Source organism: Narcine bancroftii, chromosome 7, assembly GCF_036971445.1.
Source record: "Narcine bancroftii isolate sNarBan1 chromosome 7, sNarBan1.hap1, whole genome shotgun sequence".
Taxonomy (NCBI): Eukaryota; Metazoa; Chordata; class Chondrichthyes; order Torpediniformes; family Narcinidae; genus Narcine; species Narcine bancroftii.
In genome coordinates, this window is record NC_091475.1 from 13,538,666 (window position 1) to 13,560,003 (window position 21,338).

A 21,338-nucleotide genomic window follows, 5' to 3' on the forward strand; every position below is an offset into this window, starting at 1 on the left:
CCAGGCCAGCAGATTTTCTGGACGATGGAAGTTACTCTATTAATAGATCGGATTCATTTTAAAAGTTGCACACAATAAATTTTCCAGTGGACCCCATTTAATGGGGCACTGGTAACATGGAACTGTTACATTTAAAGGAAGCACTTGCACAAAACCAGGTGATTTCAAAGCAGTGTGGGAACTGGAGCCCCGAATGAGTAAGAGACTGGTGCAGCAAGAGTCATCTGAAAGAATATAGGTAATCATTGAATCTCTACAAAATGTATTGTTTAGACATACAGCACAGTAACAGGCCTTTTTGGATGCCATGCAAACTCCTTACAGACAGCGTAGGATTCGAACCCCAGTCTCGAAAACTGTAATAGCATTGCGCTAACTGAGAGTCCCCAAACTTTTTATACACTATCGACCCCTTCGTGCAATCTTTGATACCTCATCGACCTCGGGTATGGAATCCTTGGGGTGATAGTGTTCGATTGGTGGTGGCGGTGGACTTGAAGACTAACACCAATATAACAAAAACAGCTTCTCCCATTGACTTTTGAATAGAGAATAATGCACAGACACTTTTTCTCTTTTTTTTGTACTGATTTTATTTTTAAAAATGTAATTTATAGCAAAATTTGCACCTGTAATGCTGCTGCTTAACAATGAATTTTGTGTCACATGTTCAGGACAGTAAAATGACTCACTCTGAATACCTCATCAACTTTAATCATCCTTGGGATCAAAAATGGCTTATTTCCAGTCTAGTGTTGTCAACTGTGAAATAGCTGACAAGCCAGTATGGTAATTACAAACTCTCTTATTGACAGGGCAGGTGATACTGATGGGTAGGGTGCATGAGTTCGATATGAGGTGATAGTGTTTCAAGAGGCTGGTATTGAAGCCTATCAACCCCTGTCTGTGTGGCGACATGGTGCTCCAATTTGTCTACAGCAGATGCCATCTCACTGGTTCTACACAAAGCCTTGGAAAACCTGGACCGCAAAGGTACATACATTAGGGTGCTCTTTATTTATTTATTTTTTAATTTTAAAAAAATTTCACACTATGAACCATATTAATCAAATTACACACAAACATTTCCCTCTTGAATATACACAGTGTCTTTTCCCCCCTCCCTTCCCTCCCTCCTTCCCACCCCCCTCCAAACCCATTAAACATTCAACATATACAATACAATAAACCCATTAAACAATGTCATCACACAATAAAAATAAACAAGAAAGTTGTGTCATCTACTTTTACACACTGGGTCAGTTCATTTCATCGTCTTCTCATTCTATCATTTTAGGGGGTGGAGGTAGGCCTTCACTGTTGTGTTCCATGTACGGTTCCCAAATTTGTTCAAATAATGTGACTTTATTTTTTAAATTGTATGTTATTTTTTCCGATGGAATACATTTATTCATTTCCATGTACCATTGCTGTACTCTCAGGCTCTCTTCTGATTTCCAAGTTGACATACATTTTTTGCTTCAGCTAAGGCTATCATAATAAATCTTTTTTATGCTTCATCTAGTTTGAGGCCTAATTCTTTACTTCTTCTATTACATAAAACCAACCCAGACACGGAGAGAACATACTTTCTCTTTACTGAAATGATTTTATTAAATATCTGATTTAGATCTTCCCAAAATTTTTTCACTTTCTCACTTGCCCAAATTGCATGTACTGTTGTTCCCATTTCCTTCTTACAGCGAAAACATCTATCTGATACTGTTGGATCCCATTTATTTAACTTTTGGGGCGTGATATATAACCTATGTAACCAATGATATTGTATCATGCGTAACCTCATATTTATTATACCTCTCATAGTTCCGGAGCATAGCTTTTCCCATATTTCATTTTTTATCTTTATGTTTAGATCTTGTTCTCAGTTTTGTTTCGGTTTATAGCTTATTTCATCATTTTCTTTCTCTTGCAGCTTGATGTACATGTTTGTTATAAATCTTTTAATTATAATTGTGTCTGTAATCACATATTCAAAGCTGCTTCCTTCTAGTAATCTCAGTCTGCTTCCCAATTTGTCCTTTAAGTAGGTTTTCAGTTGGTGGTATGCAAACATTGTACCATGAGTTATTCCATATTTGTACTTCATTTGTTCAAATGATAATAAATTATTTCCCAAAAAACAATTTTCTATTCTCTTAATTCCTTTTCTCTACCATTCTCTAAAGGAAAGGTTATCTATTGTGAATGGGATTAGTTGATTTTCCATCAGTAATAATTTTGGTAGTTGGTAATTTGTTTTTTTCCTTTCTACATGAATCTTCTTCCAAATGTTGAGCAGATGGTGCAGTACTGGTGAACTTCTATATTGCACCAGTTTTTCATCCCACTTATAAAGTAGATGTTCTGGTACCTTCTCCCTTATTTTATCTAGCTCTATTTTGGTCCAATCTGGTTTTTCCCATGTTTGATAAAAATCTGATAAATATCTAATTGTGCTGCTCTATAATAATTTTTAAAATTTGGTTATTGCAAATCACCTTGTTTGTACCATTCTGTTAGTTTATCTAGTGCTATCGTCGGTTTCCCCCCCTTTCCATAAGAATTTCCTTATTATTCTCTTTAGTTCATTGAAGAATTTCTCTGTTAAGAGAATTGGTAACAATTGAAATAGGTATTTTATCCTTGGGAAGATATTCATTTTAATGCAATTTACCCTTCCTATTAGTGTTAGCGGTAAATCTTTCCAATGTTCTAGGTCATCTTGTAATTTCTTCATTAATGGCTGATAATTTAATTTGTATAGATGGCCTAGATTATTATCTAGTCTAATACCTAGGTATTGGATAGCTTGTGTTTGCCATTTAAATGGTGATTCTTTTTTAAACTTTGTGTAATCCGCATTATTCATTGGCATCGCTTCACTTTTATTTGCATTGATCTTGTACCCCGATATTTCTCCATATTTCTTCAATTTCTTATGTAATTCTTTTATTGATAATTCTGGTTCTATTAAGTATACTATGATGTCATCTGCAAATAGACTGATTTTATATTCCTTCTCTTTTATTTTTATCCCTTTTATTTTCTGTTCTTGTCAGTTCTGCCAATGGTTCTATTGCTAAAGCGAACACTGAGGGAGATAGTGGACATCCTTGCCTTGTTGACCTATTTAATTTAAGTTGGTTCGATATATATTCATTTACTCTCACCTTCGCCATTGGTCCCTTATATAATGCTTTAACCCAATTACCCATCGCCTTCCCAAGATCATATTATATGGCGAGCTCTCCACTGGCCACTGTGACAGAGGTGCACCAAAGAAAAGGTACGACTGCCTAAAGAAATCTCTTGGTGCCTGCCACATTGACCACCGCCAGTGGGCTGATAACGCCTCAAACCGTGCATCTTGGCGCCTCACAGTTTGGCGGGCAGCAGCCTCCTTTGAAGAAGACCGCAGAGCCCACCTCACTGACAAAAGGCAAAGGAGGAAAAACCCAACACCCAACCCCAACCAACCAATTTTCCCTTGCAACCGCTGCAATCGTGTCTGCCTGTCCCGCATCGGACTTGTCAACCACAAACGAGCCTGCAGCTGACGTGGACTTTTTACCCCCTCCATAAATCTTCGTCCGCGAAGCAAAGCCAAAGGATATTTCTCTAGTAGGTTGAACCTCTGTAATACTTCGAATAAATAATTCCATTCTACCCTGTCAAAGGCTTTCTCTGTATCTAAAGCAACCGCCATTGTTGGCATCTTAATTCCTTGTACTGCATGGATTAAGTTAATGAATTTACAGACATTGTCCGTTGTTCGTCTTTTCTTAATAAATCCAGTTTGATCTATTTTTACTATTTTTGGTACACAGTCGGCCAATCTGTTTGCTAATAGTTTTGCTATTATCTTATAATCTGAGTTAAATAGAGATATTGGTCTATACAATGCTGGTGTTAGTGGATCTTTCCCTGTCTTTGGTATTACTGTAATTATTGCTGTTTTACATGAATCCAGCAAGTTTTGTGTTTCTTCTATCTGGTTCGTTACTTCCAGGAGAGGAGGAATTAGTAACTCTTTAAATGTTTTGTAGAATTCTATTGGGAGTCCGTCCTCCCCAGGCGTTTTATTGTTTGGTAGATTTTTTAATATATCTTGTATTTCCTCTATTTCAAATGGTTTTATCAATTTGTTTTGCTCCTCTTCTTGCAATTTCGGTAGTTCACTTTTAGCTAGAAACTCGTCTATTTTGTCTTCTTTCCCTTCGTTCTCAGTTCGGTATAATTGCTCTTAGAATTCCTTAAAGTTTTCATTGATCTCTGTTGGGTTATATGTAATTTGTTTGTCCTTTTTCATTGATGCCAATACCCGTTCTTTTAGCTCGTTCTGTTTTAAGCTACCAAGCCAGTATTTTGTGCATTTTTTCTCCTAGCTTGTAATACTTCTGCTTTATTTTAATTATGTTCTTCTCCACCTTATACATTTGTAGTGTTTTGTATTTTATTTTTTTGTCCGCCAATTCTCTTCTTTTTGTTGTATCTTCCCTTGTTGCTAGTTATTTTTCTGTACTTCCTATTTCCCTGTCCTGCTGTTCTATTTCCCGATTGTAGTCACTTTTCATCTTAATTACATAACTTATTATCTGCCCTCTGATGAAGGCTTTCATTCCATCCCATAATATAAATTTGTCTTTCACTGATTTCGTATTTATTTCAAAGTACATTTTAATTTGGCACTCAATAAATTCTCTAAATTCCTGCCTTTTAAGTAGCATGGAGTTTAATCTCCATCTATATGTTCTTGGTGGGATGTCCTCCAGTTCTATTGCTAATAACAGGGGTGAGTGATCCGTTAACAGTCTAGCTTTATATTCCATTTTCCTAACTCTCCCTTGGATATGGGCTGACAACAGGAACAGGTTAATCCTTGAGTATGTTTTATGTCTACTCGAATAATATGAGTATTTCTTCTCCTTTGGGTGTTGTCTCCTCCATATATCCAAAAGTTGCATTTCCTGCATTAATTTAACCATAAATTTGGCTACTTTGTTCTTTCTACTAGTCTTTTGTCCAATTTTATCCATCTTTGAATCCAAATTAAGTTTAAAGTCCCCTCCTATCAATATATTCCCCTGCGTATCTACAATCTTCAAAAAAATATCTTGCATCAACTTTTGATCCTCTTCATTAGGTGCAAATATATTAACCAAATTCCAGAGTTCTGAATATATCTGACACTTTAACATTACATACCTCCCTGCTGGATCTATTATTTCCTCCTCTATTTTGATTGGTACATTTTTATTGATTAATATAGCTACACCTCTGGCTTTTGAATTATATGATGCTGCCATTACGTGCCCTACCCAGTCTCTCCTTAATTTAGTGAGATGCGTTTCCTGCACGAATGCTATTATCAATTTTTTTCTTTTTTCAGTTAATTTAATAGCCTCTTCCTTTTGATTTGGTTATGTATTCCGTTAATATTTATAGTCATATAGTTCAACATGGCTATTTTATACTCTGTTTCCATCTCATTTCCACTTCCTCACCACCACCCTTTTCCCCATTTTCATTTTTTTTTGTTGAACGCACTCTAAAACATAAAATACTTCAACCACTCCCACTTCTAAAATTCCCTTAACCCCAAGTGTCCACCCCCCCCTCTCTGAGTTGTCCCTTGCTGGGCAACCACAACTCCCCTCTCCATTCAGACTGCGAACCCGTTCGCAAGTGTCAACTGATTTCGCAGTGACTGTATTCTCTCCCACCCAATCACCTCCAGAAAAGACTTTTATCTTCACATTGCAACAAAGCTCCTCCTCTTTTCTTCTCTTTTTCTTTTTTTAACCCCTCCTCTTTCCCCCTTCTCCCTTACTTCCCTTTTCTTCCCTCCTTTAGTTTTTACGTATACATTATTTTTACATCTTTATATGTAGTTTGTCGTTCTTTGTTCTTGTTACATCTCTTCATCTCTTTCTGTCCTGCAGGCGTTCTGCAAATTCTCGTGCTTTCTCCAGATCCGAGAACAGTCTGTTCTGCTCCCCTGGGATAACTATTTTAAGCACCGCTGGATATCTTAACATAAATTTATAGCCTTTTCTCCATAGGATTGCTTTTGCTGCGTTAAACTCCTTCTTCTTCTTTAGGAGCTTAAAACTTATGTCTGGGTAGAAAATTTTTTTTGACCTTAGTACTCCAGTGGTTTTTTGTCTTCTCTAATTTTATTCATTGCCTTCTCCAATATATTTTCTCTTGTCGTGTTTCTCAGAAATTTTACTAAAACGGATCTTGGTTTTTGTTGTGACTGTGGTTTCGGGGCTAATGTTCTGTGTTCTCTTTCGATTTCCATTCTTTCCTGCATTTCTGGCATTCCCAGGTCTTTTGGGATCCATTCTTTTATAAATTCTTTCATATCTTTGCCTTCTTCATCTTCCTTAAGGCCCACTATCTTTATATTGTTTCGCCTGCTATAGTTTTCCATTATATCCATCTTCTGAGCTAACAACTCCTGTGTTTTTTTAATTTTTTTGTCACTTTCTTCCAATTTTCTTTTTAAGTCATTCACTTCTATTTCTACTGCCATTACACGTTCTTCCACATTTTCTAATCCTTTCCCTTCATCTGTTATGACCAGCTCTATTCTACTCACTTTTTCTTTTGTACTTTTCACTATATTCTAGTGTCAACCATTCTTTTAATGGTTTCATTTGTTCTTGAAAATTTTTTTATCTATGTACTGTCCATTCATTTTACCTCCTATTCCTTTGTGCAGAGCTTGGTCTTCTTCTTCTGTGTCTGCTCTAGGGTTTGTGTCTTCTATTTCTCTTCCTTGTATCTGTGTCTCTTCTGGCTTTCTTGTTGAGCTGCTTGTCTCAGTTTGTTGGGTTTTTTTTTCATGGGTTTTTGATGTTGGTCCTCTTCTGGGCTGGTTATCTGTTGGGTCTCCTGCTTCCGTTTTTCTTTCTCACTCCTCCCTTTTCCGTTGCTTTCTTTATCCTCCAGCTGGGAGCACTGCTGTCGGACATCTTTCAGCTGTTCGTGCTGTGGAGTTTCACTCCACAGCTAGTCCCCCTTCCCGTCGATGTTCTCCTTGTCTTGCACAGTTGCGCACCTCTGTTTGGCTCAGTGAACCATTTTTGCAGTCCCACAGTCGGTAGGTCGCGACCCTGCGGGGTCTCCACTAACCTCGAGGAGCGGGCACCTCTTTCCACGGCAGGTCCCTGCTTTTTCGTGCAGGTAAGGCCTTCGCCTTTCTCTTCCGGCATCTTTCCTTTTTTTCCCGTTTTTGGTTTTTCTTTCTTCGGTGCCATATTCTCCACACCTTTATCTTTTATTTGTTGTGTTTTGTGTATCTGGGGCTTTGCTTTTTCTTCACTTTTTTTCTTCTTTTCTGGAGAGGGCTGGTATTCTACTGGCCACTACTCCATCACGTGACTCCTCAGAGTGCTCTTTATTGACTACAATTTGGCATTCAACAACATCATCCCCTTAAAACTGATCAGGAAACTCTTTAAGACCTGGGCCTCAATACCCCACTGTGTAATTGAATCCTGGATTTCCTCACCTTCAGACTGCAATCAGTGCGGATTGGCAATAACATCCCCATAATCTCCGTCAGTATTTAACCCCACCACAGGGCTGACATTGAAGAGCAACAGCAATCAAGGACCACACAACCCACTACACACACTGTTCTCACTCTTGACATCAGAAAAGTGATATAGGTTCCACAAGATTTGTATCACCAGATTCAGGAATAGCTGATATCCATCCACGATCAGATTCATTTAAGGAGTTTTGCATTGCACATTACACAAAAACATAAACATTCAGTAATATATAATGCACAGTCATTTTTACATTTTTTCTGTAAATTTCACTCTTTATGTATATATCTTTTTTTCTTGAGTACAGTTTACAGTTACTGAAAAGTAGAAATTCTGCCTGGCCCGCAGGAAAAAGAATCTTGGGTTGGTTGTATGTGATGTCATGTACATAGTCTGACAATGAATCTTAACTTTGAACTTTGACATAGATTCCAATGTAGTGTGGTTACTAAATTTGCAAATGATACCAAAATTGAGTAGATTGTGGAGAATGTTATCTGAGATTGCAAAAGGATCGAGATCAGGTGTGGTCAACTTTTAATTTTTAATTTAGATACACAGCACGGTAACTGGCCATTTCGGCCCACGAGTTCATGCCGTCCAATTAACCTATACCCCCGGTATGTATTTGTGGTCTGAAATGGTCTGTTATTGTGCTGTATGTCTAAAAATTAAAAGGTTGGCCACCCCTGGTCTAGATGATCTGGACACGTGGACCAAGAAGTTTTCTTTCCTTCTGATGGCCATGTCTTTTTGATTACTGCCATTTTATTGACATACAAATTTGCTTAGAGGATGAATACGTATAGCTTCATAAACATAAGAGTTGGGATAGGAATACTACGCCAGAAGGTGACATTATCCTGGATTCCTGCGCTGCACTTTGCCTTGTAGGTAGATTTACAACTAATTTCTCAGAAGTAAACTGGTGCACTGGAGTAAAGAATTTTAACACACTATTCATTCAACCAATATTGTATACTGTGAAAAGATTATTCAACGCAACACCATTTTTCAGTTTGCATTGCAAAAGCAGTCTTTGTGTTAAGAGCAGGGACTTGTCTCAAAATTGTGGATTAATCAAAAGTTTTGTGTTAATTAACAAACCTGGATGTGATCAGAATTTCAGTAATAGAACTGGCTGAGTTAACATTTCAATACATTAGCATACACACTTAATTTAAAAACATTGATTTTTATGAATTTTAAACAAATAGTTAATTGGTTCTATTAATTATATTGTACTTAATATTGGATCTAAATACTACAGCATGCAGTAAAACCTGTTAAAACCCTATTCAAAATGCTCTGACAATTCAGCCAAAAATAGAGCAAAGAATTTTCAATGATCCTAAAATTTAGCTTGGATAAGAGGAACTTGCTATACAATACTAAAAGCAGAATTTGATCATATAGTTGCTCAAATCTGCTTCCATTCAACAAGATCATAACTGGTTTGAACTTTTTCTAACTCCACTTTTCTTCTTTGATGTAGAGGAGACCACAACGGGAGAACAGGGTGCTGTAAATGACCCCTGCATATTCACAAGTGAAGTGTAATAAGATGTTTATTAGTTTTGAGACTCGATTGGCCCTAATCTTCCACCTAACACCCATCAGTTCCATGTAGAGCAATGTTGCTCTATCATTGGACTGCTTATGGAATCTCCAGAGATTGCCCAGAGTTTACATTGGGAAATTTGCCTGCTGAATTGAAGTTCTTCCAGTGAAAGCATTATTTTTGGTGGGAAGAAAGGATAGGAGGAAAGGCTGAAATACAAGCAAACTGCATTTTTTAAAAACATTAAGTTTTGTGATTACCCTATTTTACATTTCTGATTTTGCAGTTTAAAACATTTTGTAGCATATTTATTTTTAAGATTTTGACTTTTTGAAAACAAGTATTTGCATACATTCACAAACATTAATCCAAAGTATGAGGTTTAACTTTCTCTCAAAGCAATTATCCGGATAGGTCTCTGTTGATCAGAAAGCAAGGTTGTCAATATTGATGCTGTTCATTTTTTCTAAGCAAATAAGAAAGCCTCAACTTAATTTCTTATTAATATTTGCCTAAAAACACAAATCATTTGTTACTAGGAATGCTTCCTAATTCTATGGGTATATCCAGCCGAGATCCTTAAGCATTCTCTCAGTCAAAAAGCAAACTTCACAGCTCTTGTAATATTATTATCTTAAAGACATGGTAAAGGGTCCCCAACCAGAAACGTTGACTGATCATTTCATTCTATGGATGTTTTCTGACCATGGATGGATGACCATGACTATGGATGTTTCCAATCTTTCATTTTGTTTTGTTTTTTTATTTCTCCTCTAGATTACTCTAATCAACCTAACTTTAGTTTCTGTATCCTTTTTTGTGGGAATTTAACCATACTGCAGGTGAAACATCTCCATTTTCACCTCCAATTGTTTAATTTAATTTTAGATTCTAGTTTACCAAGGCCAGCAATGCCACCTTCTGTTTCAAACAGAAATATGATATTCAAGGAAGTTCTCCTGGGCTCATTTCAGAAACTCTTGCTTTTGCCCTATGTTAGTGACTGTATTTCAATATATTTATCTCCCATTTATTCTTCTCCATGGCTTTCACTCATTTGTGATTTCATTTGCTCCTTGATATCATTCTTGTGTAATTATGCGTAGATTTCTTTATTTTGAACAAGTACTATCTTATTTGACAACATACAAGACCCCTCATTTCTCTTCCCACCCCCCCCCCAAAATTGCCTCAAAAATCATTCCGGGTCTTGTACGCAAAGGTGACATTTTGGAGCTGTCATTTTTGGCACTGTAGTGGAGGCTTTCATCCGCAAGACGGCGACTGGAGGAAAGTGTTCAATCTACACTATTGCATACAAACTAAAAGTTCTAATGTATGCTAAGGAGCTAGGTAATAGAGCAGCAGCTAAAGTTTTTGGAGCCTCACCTACAGCAAAAATGGTACGTTTATGGAGAAAGCAAGAAAAACAGCTAGAGGCTGCTAAAAAAGGTAAACGTAATCTTCATTGTCCAGCCCCGTGTTGGCCACAACTTGAGGAGGAGTTTAAAAAAAAACTGGGTGCTAAATGAAAGGGAAGCAGGGAAATGTGTTTCAACCAAGATGATGAAGCATAAGAGGCCAGGAGCTTAGGAGAAGAGCAAAAGCATAAGGATTTTACTGGAAAAGAAGGATGGTGTTACCAGTCCATGAAACAGCACCGTTTCTACGTCCAAAAACATCGATTGTACAGAAAATGCCAGCGGATGATGAAGTCAAAATATTAGAATTTCATGTTGATAATAGATGCACGAAAATAACTTGTTTTAAACTGAACCAAATAGGGAATATGGATGAAATTCCAGTATGAACCATCCAACAAAACTATGTATGTTAAAGGAGTTAAAACTATAGCTCAGGAAAAAGTTATAGCTTTCACTATGCTGATGGCCAGATGAGCAATTTTACTGAAATGGAAGGATGATTCTTCACTTACCCATGCACAGTGGTTACATGATGTAATGTCTTACTTAAGCTTGGAGAAAATTGGATACAATATTAAAGATAGAAAATTTAAATTTATTAAGATGTGGAGCCCATTCTTGGAATATATTATGATTGGAAGAATTAAGAACTCTGAAGATTCTGGGAGTTTGCCGTCTGATGCCTGGAGGTTGCTATCTGATTCCAAACTTCCTTTTGGAAGTTGATGGTAACCTTGATTAGAGGGAGGGGGTGGATTAGTTTTAGTTTTATAGGTTTTCTTTTTTCTTTATCCAAATAATTTGATAAATGGGTTATATGTTAATTACTTTATTTTTCATATGAATCGGCAACTGGCTAACTGTTGTATTCTTTCTGATTTTCTTTACATGTGTATGAGATACTGGTTATACTTGCAGAAAATATGGCGAAGGTGTCCTGTTGAACTCTTAAAAACAACCTGTACTGGTCTGGGATCAGTTCAGAGCACACAGCACTGAAGATGCTTTAAAAAAAATGTGCACAAACTGAAAACCCAGATGGCTGTGATTCCTGGTGGTCTGACGAGCCAATTGCAGCCTTTAGATGTGTGTATAAATAAGCCGTTTGAAAATAACATGGGGGAACACTGGAACGAATGGATAGGAGAAAAGGTCCATGCACTAACACGAGCAGGAAGAGTGAAATGTCCAACCATTACATAGGTGTGAGAGTGGGTGAAGACTTCTTGGGAGACTGTAAGAGCAGCAGTTATTGTTAAGGCTTTTAAGTGTGCAATTAGAAATCCCTTTGATGGTACTGAGGATGATGCATTATTTGAAGACAGTGATACCAGCAGTAGTGATACTGAATTGTTGGGCTTTGCTGATGAATGTTCAGGCAATGAAGACAATTAAAGTCTTTGTTACAGAACGTTGATGTTTTATTGTGTTTTTGACTGATAATCATTTGTTTTAATGTTCTCTTATTAAAATTTCTATTGTTAATTACTGCACTATTGAAACAAGTTTTATTGATGTCCTAGTTACATGTTCTGTCCAAGTTTTTCCTGTAAATACACAAAAGCTAATTTTTCCTAAATTTTCACACCAAAATGGTTTTGGTGGGGTTGGGAGGAGGTATGCCATCAAATATGGTAATTTTCATTTTTGCAAGTATCAATTGGTACCAGGGAGTGAATAGGAACAGATCACTTGGGGTTATGTTTCCAGTTGAAGAATTTTTTTTCTAAGCAAATATTGAAGGAAAGTTGATTTTTGTGTCCCCTGGGGTTAAATACTTTGTGTTAACACTCAAATATAAGAAAATGTGAGGAGAGATACTGGAGGTTTCTAGTCAAACTTTTTTCTAGATAGAGTTATAGGCCGCCAAAGAGCCAGAAAACAAAAAAAAAAAAAAATCGGATTAATATTCTAACAGCTGCTTTCTTTCAACAGGCGGAGAGACCTCAGCATGCAAACCTTCAACCGTTCGGCTTGCACCTTCATTTTCGTTTCATGCTGCTGGCCTTCAAATGGCTACGCAGGTGCCTCATTCTCACCAGCAATACAGTGACCGTCATCAACAGACTGTAAATGACCAGCAGGTGCCTGCATTATCATACACTGACCAGCTTCAACCAACTGTAACTAATCAGGTATCGAACTTAATTTGGAATCATGTACTCTAGACCCACTTAATTCACATTCTGCTGGACCATTTCAGCAGACATTGGCTTAACTTATGAACCAATGTACTTTTAAAGTCTGACAATCACACCAAGAAAAAATTTTCCAAAGTGTACCACATTCTATGATTGAAAAGACTTTTCCATTGGTTCTCCCATTGATACAAATGTTTCATGAGTAAATTTGTTGTGCATTGTAAAATTTACTTGGTATTTGGATCTATATCCTCCAATGTTGGTGGACTTGAATTAAAAGTTAACAATTTTCAAATTGTTTTTAATTTTGGAGTGGCAGACAATTATTACCAAGTTACAAATATGATGCATGGAAAACAAAAGTAACATTTATTTATGCTTCATCATTGTAGCAACAAATTTCCAGCAATACTGCCAGTAGAATGTAAAGAGAATGGCATGCACCTGTCAGTTATATCTAGCTAAGGCATTTAATCGGAGGCATTTAAGAACTGTGCAACATAAATTACAGTCAGCTAAGTCTTGTCCTCAGCTTTGCTACTTGTCAGAAACATTTAATTGAACCACCCACGGCCTTTGACTACTGAAAACATGCAATTGGACCAGAGAGGCTCTGCACATCTTTGTAAGGTATGCGGAGAGAAAATGGGCAGTGGTTGGGAAAAGTGGCCAGCAAGATTATTGTATAGTTCTGAATGGCTTGTTACCTATTGCAACAATACAGGTCAACTTGTATAAAACCAAAGCAATAAACACATTGAATATTCTGCTTATTGCTCTCTATTCCCTGACATAAGGGTTCAAATAACATAGTACATTAGAATGAAAAAAAATGAAAGTTGAAATAACACGAGCAGGAAGAGTGAAATGTCCAACCATTACATAGGTGTGAGAGTGGGTGAAGACTTCTTGGGAGACTGTAGAGCAGCAGTTATTGTTAAGGCTTTTAAGTGTGCAATTAGAAATCCCCTTGATGGTACTGAGGACAATGCATTATTTGAAGACAGTGATACCAGCAGTAGTGATACTGAATTGTTGGGCAGACCAGTCAGTATTCTTTTGGGTGCATTTTTTTGCCAATAACTTGTGATATATTAATATTTGTAAATTGTTACATCAATATGTGGGTCAAATCATCTTAAGGCTGATTAAAAGGGTGTGGCCCTATTATATAGTGGTGATCTGTATCTGTCAATTTGCCCACTGTATCTCTATGCAATAGTAATTGTGACATATTGTGTCTTCCATTCTGTAACAGCATACACAATGCTTCCTTCAGTCTGTTAAAACTGACTCTTACGGTCCCAGCTTAAATTGTAAACTTCTACTCTCGTGTTCTTCCCTATCAAAGGAACCTTATTGGTTCCTTTCATTGTTCTAATCATTTTATCTTTTTCATCCTCAAGCCAAATAACCTGTCTTGTTGGCATAACCCTTTAAGCCTCTCCTTGCATATTACTTCAAATATTAAACATGCAGTTGTGAAGTACAAGATTGTTCAAGCCCATTTAACGAGTACTAATTATGGTGTCTCTGACAGAAAATCAAACAAGAACTGTCTGGTTTAGAAAAGAAACTAAAGAGAAAATCTCAAACCCAGACACCTGATGTCACATTGGTTTCTGGACAGGGGTAACAACTTCAACTAGCTCTTTGATCTGGAAGCTAGCCTATTTGTCCATATTCAGCTAAAGGGCTTTTGGAGTGGGGGAGAGTAATACTTTTGTGTTTGTATCCTCTTGTAAACATTGTTAAAAGTCGACCATTTCTCAACATGATAAGCAGGGCCATGAAATGAAAGTTCTACTTGTGGTCGATATGTTTGAATTTCTGGAGTCTGTTGGTTCATTGTGAAAGAAAAGAACTAGTCTGGAATATCTTTGAGAGGAGCTTTATGGTATTTTAAATTAATAATTGTAAGAAAGTAACAAAAGGAATATGAGAAGGAGTTTGCCATTCAGTCTTCAAGTCTTCTCAGCCATAAGTTAGATCTTAGTGGTCTTTAACTTCTCCTTTCTGTCCAATCCTAAATCCTAATAGTAATTGTTCTCTACTTCTCTACTTCTGAATATCATCAGCCATTTGTTAATTTTTTGAGTGAATGAGTTGTTTCCTTAGTGAAGTTCTAAATGATTGACCCCCTTATTTTAAAATGACAAAACCAGAAGAGACAACAGATGTTAGAATCTGAAACAGAACGCAAGAACTCAGCAACATCCCTGATGACTTCATCTGTGACGTGTATCTAGTTGCTGCTCCTGTCAAACCGAGTTAAGGAATTGGAGCTGGAGTTGGACTAACTCTAGATCATTCGGGGGACAGAGGAGGTGATAGACAGACAGAAGTTACATGGGCACTATCACACCTAGGAGGCAGGAGGAGGGTAGATGGTTGACAGTCTGGAGAGGGAAAGGGAACAGGCAAGCAGTGCAGGGCTATTTTGGCTATTGTTCCCCTCAATAACAAGTATACCATTTTGGCTACTGTTGGAATGGACGACCTACCAAGGATAAGGAACAGCGATCAGGTCTCGGACAGGGAGTCTGGTCCTGTGGCTAAGAAGAGGAGGAAAAGAAGCAAGCTATGGTAATAGGGGATTCCATAGTTAAGGGGACAGATGAGAGGTTCTGTGGAAGTGATTGAGCATCCCGAATGGTATGTTGCCTCCCTGGTTCCAGGATCTGAGATATCTCAGATCGAGTTCACAGTATTCTCAGGAAGGAGGATAACCAGCCAGATGTCGTGGTCCATATAGATACCAATGATGTGGGAAGGAAAGGTGAGGAGGTCCTGCAAGAAGAGTTCAGGAAGTTAGGTGATAAGTTGAAGGAGTGGACCTCAAGGATTGTAATCTCAGGATTGCTACCCGTGCCATGTGCTAGTAAGGTTAGAAATAGGAGGACAATGCAGCTTAATGTGCAGCTAAACTTATGGTGCAGAGGGAGGGCTTCAGGTTTCTGGATCATTGGGCTCCCTTCCAGGAAAGGTGCGACCTGAACTGGAAGGGGACTGCTATCTTTGCAGGAACGTTTGCTACGGCTTGCTGTGCTAGGAGATTTAAACTCGATTTGCAGGGGGATGGGAGCCAGAGTGCCAGAGCAGATAGTGGAAAAGGGAAAAGATCATGTGAAAATGGCATGCACCGTAAGAAGTCAACAAGTTGTATGTGGTGGAAATGTTCTCGTGTGCATCTATTTCAATGCAAGGAATGGTAGATGAGCTTAGAGCATGGATTGCCACATGGGATTATGATATTGTGGCCATTAGTGACACTTGTTTGTAGGAGGGGCAGGACTAGTAGCTCAATGTAGCAGGCTTCTGTTGCTTCAGATATGATAGAGTGGGGAGGGGGTGGGTGATGAAAGGAGGAGGAGCAGCATTGTTTGTCAGGAAGATATAGCTGTGCTCAGGGTGGACAGAGTCAACCTTGTCTTCTGAGGCTATATGGGTGGAGCTGAGGAACGGGAAAGGTATTGGGGTTGTATTATAGACTACCCAATAGTCAACAAGAATTGGAGGAGCAAATTTGTAGAGAGATAGAAGAAAGGTTGAGATAGTAGGAGATTCTAACTTTCCACATATTGACTGGGATTTCCACACTGTAAAAGGTCTTGATGGCGTGGAGTTTGTCAAATGTATTCAGGAAAGTTTTAAAAAAATATATATAGAAGTACCAACTAGAGAGATTGCAATGTGGGATCCCTTATTAAGGTGCTTTCAAGTTAATTATGGAGAATGATAGGTCTAGACCTCAGGTTGAGATTCTAAATTAGAGAAAGGCCAATTTTGAGGGAATGAGAGAGGATCTAGAATGCATGGATTGGGATAAGTTGTTTTCGGGCAAGGATTTGCGAGGTAAGTGGAGAACTTTCAAAGGTGAAGTTTTGATAGTATAAGTTTGTAAGTTCCTGACAAGATTAAAGGCAAGGTTAGTAGGCATAGGGTACCTTGGTTTTCAAGGGATATTGTGGATCTAGTTTGGAAGAAGAGAAATGTATATAGCAAGTATAGGTAATGTGAAGGAAAATCCTAAGGGTTTATACAGGTATTTTAAGAGCAAAAGGGACAAAATTTGTCCCCTCAAATCAGAGTGGTTGCCTATGAATGGAGCCGAAAGAGATGAGGGAGATCTTAAATGGTTTTTTTCATCAGTAATCATTCAAGAAACTGGCAGAGAGTCATGGGAAGTAAGGAAAACAAGCAGTGAGGTCATGGAACCTATACAGATATAAGAGAGGGAGGTGCTTGCTGTCTTAAAACAAATAAGGGTGGATAAATCCCCAGAACCTGATGAGATATTCCCTCGGACTTTGAGGGAGGCTAGTGTAGAAATTGCAGGGCCTCTGGCAGAATGATTTAAAACGTCCTTAGCCACGGGTACGGAGCTGGAGGATCGGAGGGGAGGTCACGTTACTTAAAAAGGCTCCAAATGTAACCCTGGACACTATAGTAAAACATGAAAATCAGTAGACACCATGGATGAAGTAAAAACACACAAGGCTGGAGAAAGTAGATCAAACAGTGCCCTTCATATAGCAAATGTGAAAGCCTGAGGTGTCAATTAGGTGGTTTTTTTCTACATAAAGGACACTGACCTGCTGAGCTTCTCCACCATTGTGTGTGTTTCCTGGACATTATAGCCCGGTCGGTGAACCTGACGTCAGTAATTGGTAAATTATTGGAATGTGAAATTTGAAGAGATCTGATATAAAATTATTTGGACAGCCAGGGACTGATTAGGGATAGTCAACATGGCTTTGTTCGTGGTCGGTCATTTCTAACCAATCTTGTAAAGTTTTTAAAAGAGGTTACCGGGAAGGTGGATGAAGGAAAGGCTGTGGATGTTGCCTATGTGGACCTTATTAAGGCATTTGACAAGGTCCCATATGGGAGGTTTTGACACCTCAGGCTTTCACATTTGCTATATGAAGGGCACTGTTTGATCTACTTTCTCCAGCCTTGTGTGTTTTTACTTCATCCATGGTGTCTACTGATTTTCATGTTTTACTATAGTGTCCAGGGTTACATTTGGAGCCTTTTTTACCCCCTCCATAAATCTTCGTCCGCGAAGCCAAGCCAAAGAAAAAAAAATATGGGAGGTTAGTCACAAAGGTTCATATGCTCAGTGTTCAATTGGATTGAACAAAGAGAAGCCAGAGAGTAGTGGTGGATGATTGCTTCTCAGACTGGAGGGCTGTGACTAGAAGTGCCTCAGGGTCTGGTGCTGCGACCATTGTTGCTTGTCATCTATATCAATGATCTGGGTGATAATGTGGTAAACTGGATCAGCGCGTTTGCAGATGACGCTAAGATTTGAGGCATTGTGAACAGCAAAGAAAGATTTCAAAGCTTGCAGAGAGATCTGGGCCAGCTGGAAAAATAGTCTGAAAAATGGTAGGTAGAATTTAATGTGGACAAGTGTGATGTGTTGCCGTTTGGAAGGACAAACCAAGAAAGCATATATATATATACACAGTATATGGGCAGGGCACCGAGGAGTGCGGTAGAAGATAGAACAGAAGGATATGGGAATACAGATACCTTATTTTATCATTTCAGCCTGTGCACCCCCCACCCCCCCCCTTAAATATGCCGTGACCACTGGGGGGCTGTATGACCCCTGTTGAGAATAGCTGCTCTACGCTGTCAACAACTCCACCAATTTTTGTGTCATCTGCAAACTTACTAATCCACTCACCAACCTTTTTATCCAGTCACAAACAGTTGGTCCCAATGCTGATCCTGCAGAACACTGCTGGTCACAGACTTTCAGTCAGAATAATACGTGTTCACTACTACCCTTTATTATGTATGGTCAATCCAATTCCAAATCGGAAATCACCATTGATCTAGTCCATCTTTACATTATGAATCTACCATAATGAACCTTGTTAAATGCCTTTATGAAGTATACGTGTAAAATATCTAGAGACCTACCCCATCCAACCACTTTTGTCATCTCCTCAAAAAAAACAGTTATCAAAGCTTTGTGTTGGGCAGGTCATGTCTTTTTGTAAGATGTGACCTGCCCAACACAAAGCTTTGCTAACTGACCCCAATTTGATCATGGTTTTCCAAATGCAAAATCCTGTATTTGAATATCCTCTCCAATAGCTTCCCTACCACTGATTAAAGATCAGAGAGCAGAAGGCTCAGGGGCGCTGGTACAGAAGAGGAGATGATCACTGAGACAGATCAGCTATCGTCAGTGCATGGAGAGTACTGTTCCACTTGGTGTAAGGATTATCTGATAAAATGGAAGGAAAATTTAGAGTTTCATCCATTGTTTTTAAGCATGTTGCTGAAAGACTGGAGAAAGCAATTTCAATAGCAACTTTAAAGAGAGTAATGCATGTATTGAAAAAAAATGCAATGGATGATGCACAAGAGATTTCATTCCTTGCTGTAAAAATGTAGTAATTACAAAAACTGTCATTTAACTCAATGCCGTTCTCTATTCCACAGAACTGATGCACTTTTGTCTCCATATTAATTATGGTCATCAAATAACTATTGTCTTGTTTATTACAGGTGATGCCTGATGTTGTCATGTTGCAGCGGCGAATGCCCCAAACTTTCCGTGACCCTATCACTGCTCCATTGAGGAAACTTTCTGTAGATTTGATCAAAACATACAAACACATTAACGAGGTAAGCTTGCATCCCTAAATTGCTCCATTTATGAAATATACCGATTTCAAAACAAAACATACCAGAAATATTCAATTCAGAAGATGTTATTTTACCTGTGATTAAATCAATCCTTAGACAACAATTTTGAAAGTACATGAATTACCTTTTATGGTGTAACTGAATTTGTTTTCAGAAGCATCTAATTTAGTGTATTGATTAGATGTTTAAAATTTATGCGATACTTAACAGTTCGAAGCAGATAACTTTTTATTCCTCTGCAGATGTATACGTGACATCTTAAATTTGCTTTTGAGAAAATTTTTCAAATATTTCTGGTATTGGAAACTAATTCTTGATTGGACTTGAAGCTCACCAGTCCCTTGAAATTTTGAAGGGTTCTCAGCTTAATTATTTTGGATGTGGGGTGGGTTATGTCTTGAAGGATTGTAATCAGAGGATCTCTTCCTATTTTAGCCGGTGTTTCTCTAGAAACTGATATATTTGACAATGAGCTTGAGAAAGCCAAAGCTAGTGTTACTTCATTTGACTCAAAGAAAGAAGATTTTTAATACTATTAGAGGTAGAATTTGTGAAGGGAGCAACATAAAATCAATGTATGTGGAACCCAAGTAGTGGGGCCATGTTTACCAACAAACATGGAAAAAAATGAATAGTCGATTGTGATACAGAATGAAGTGAGGAGACAGCACAAGGGGAGGAATAACAGCTTGAGGTGAAAGCAGAAACAGGTTTTTGCCAGAAGCATACAAATAAATGGAAGGTCATAGAATCAGGAGCGAGTTTTATTTTTATCAGATTCTCTGTCGTGAGTGACTAGTTTATGAAGTCATTGTACTTGGAACAATCCAAATGAAAATAAATGTAAAATAATTTAATATTATTTTGAAATCTTCAGATGTAAATGCACAGATATAAGTAAGGTTTTGACGACGTTCTGTATGATGTGGTATCCATTCGAGAAACCAAGCTTAAAGGAGGGAAGAAATTGGTATAATACGTTTCCGATTATCCAAAATGCTTGGGACTGGATGGTTTTTGCTTAACTGGATTTTTCAGATAACTGAGAAATTGCTTTAAGCAGCCCATTAGTATCAGGGGTTAAACAAAAAGAAAAAAAAACAATGGAAGTTTTTTCAAGCATGAAATAATGTTTCATTCTTACCAAAAAGCAATGTCATCTCTGCTTACAAAATAAGACAAATGCATAAATTTAAGAAAGATTTTTTCAACTTTCAAAATTTTGGTTAAGTGGCTTTTGGAGAATCGGAAATGGGTTGTTGGGGAAGGAAGATAATGTGAGTAAATAGTTTTGATATGAGAAATTTAATGCAGGAAATGGTGGTTGAAGGAATTGAGACATTAAATTTAAAGAATAATATTAACAAAAATAGGTGTTTACTAAATCAAAACAGTGAAAAGACCCAGATGTTCCTATTGGTATGGCAAAGAAGGAGATTTTGCTGAAAGAATACGAGCAGCTATGGTGTCAAAGTAAAACCTACCACAAAGTTATAATATCTGGGTTACTACCCCAAACAAATACTCATTCATAAATAAGAACAGAAAATCAAATGCAAAGCCCAGAGGCTGATGTGAGAGAAATAGGTTTCACTTCATGGGAGTTGTTGAGTCAAGCTTCATTTGCATTGGGCTGCAATCAATGTACTTGCATTTTGAGTAACTGGATTCTCTAGATAAAACTGAAAACTACATTGGAGAATAGAAGGAAGTGGGTTTGTGGTTTAGAGGGATCATGGTGAATGCACATGGTAGCGAAATGGGCAAGTAAAACCAAAATCTGTCACAAAGATGCAAAGCATTCAAACTTCGGGGAATATTTAAGGTTAAAACCCTAACAAGGAAAACTGGTACAAAGACATGATTGAATGCTCTATATCGGAATGATTGCACAATTTGGAGTAAAACTGTAGTAAGATGCCTAAATGACTATCGACCAGTGACACTCACATCTACAGTGGCGAAGGGTTTTGAAAGA

The 21,338-nt window shown here is 37.8% G+C and overlaps 1 protein-coding gene across 15 annotated transcripts in view; it reads left to right on the forward strand.

Annotated features, from left to right (window-relative positions):
• Positions 1-21,338, forward strand: part of dyrk1aa (dual-specificity tyrosine-(Y)-phosphorylation regulated kinase 1A, a) — a 225,845-nt gene that overhangs the window by 50,009 nt on the left and 154,498 nt on the right. For 14 of the 15 annotated variants that reach the window (XR_011341584.1, XR_011341583.1, XR_011341582.1 and 11 more), the window contains 2 exons: positions 12,483-12,682; positions 19,220-19,339. Coding sequence is in view for 12 of the 15 variants with exons in the window: in XM_069888860.1 (XP_069744961.1) it covers positions 12,483-12,682; positions 19,220-19,339 (320 nt within the window). In the remaining 3 variants the exon portion in view is untranslated. Of the gene's footprint in view, positions 1-905; positions 994-12,482; positions 12,683-19,219; positions 19,340-21,338 lie in introns of those variants that run through there. The other variant, XM_069888871.1, reaches the window with a different exon arrangement.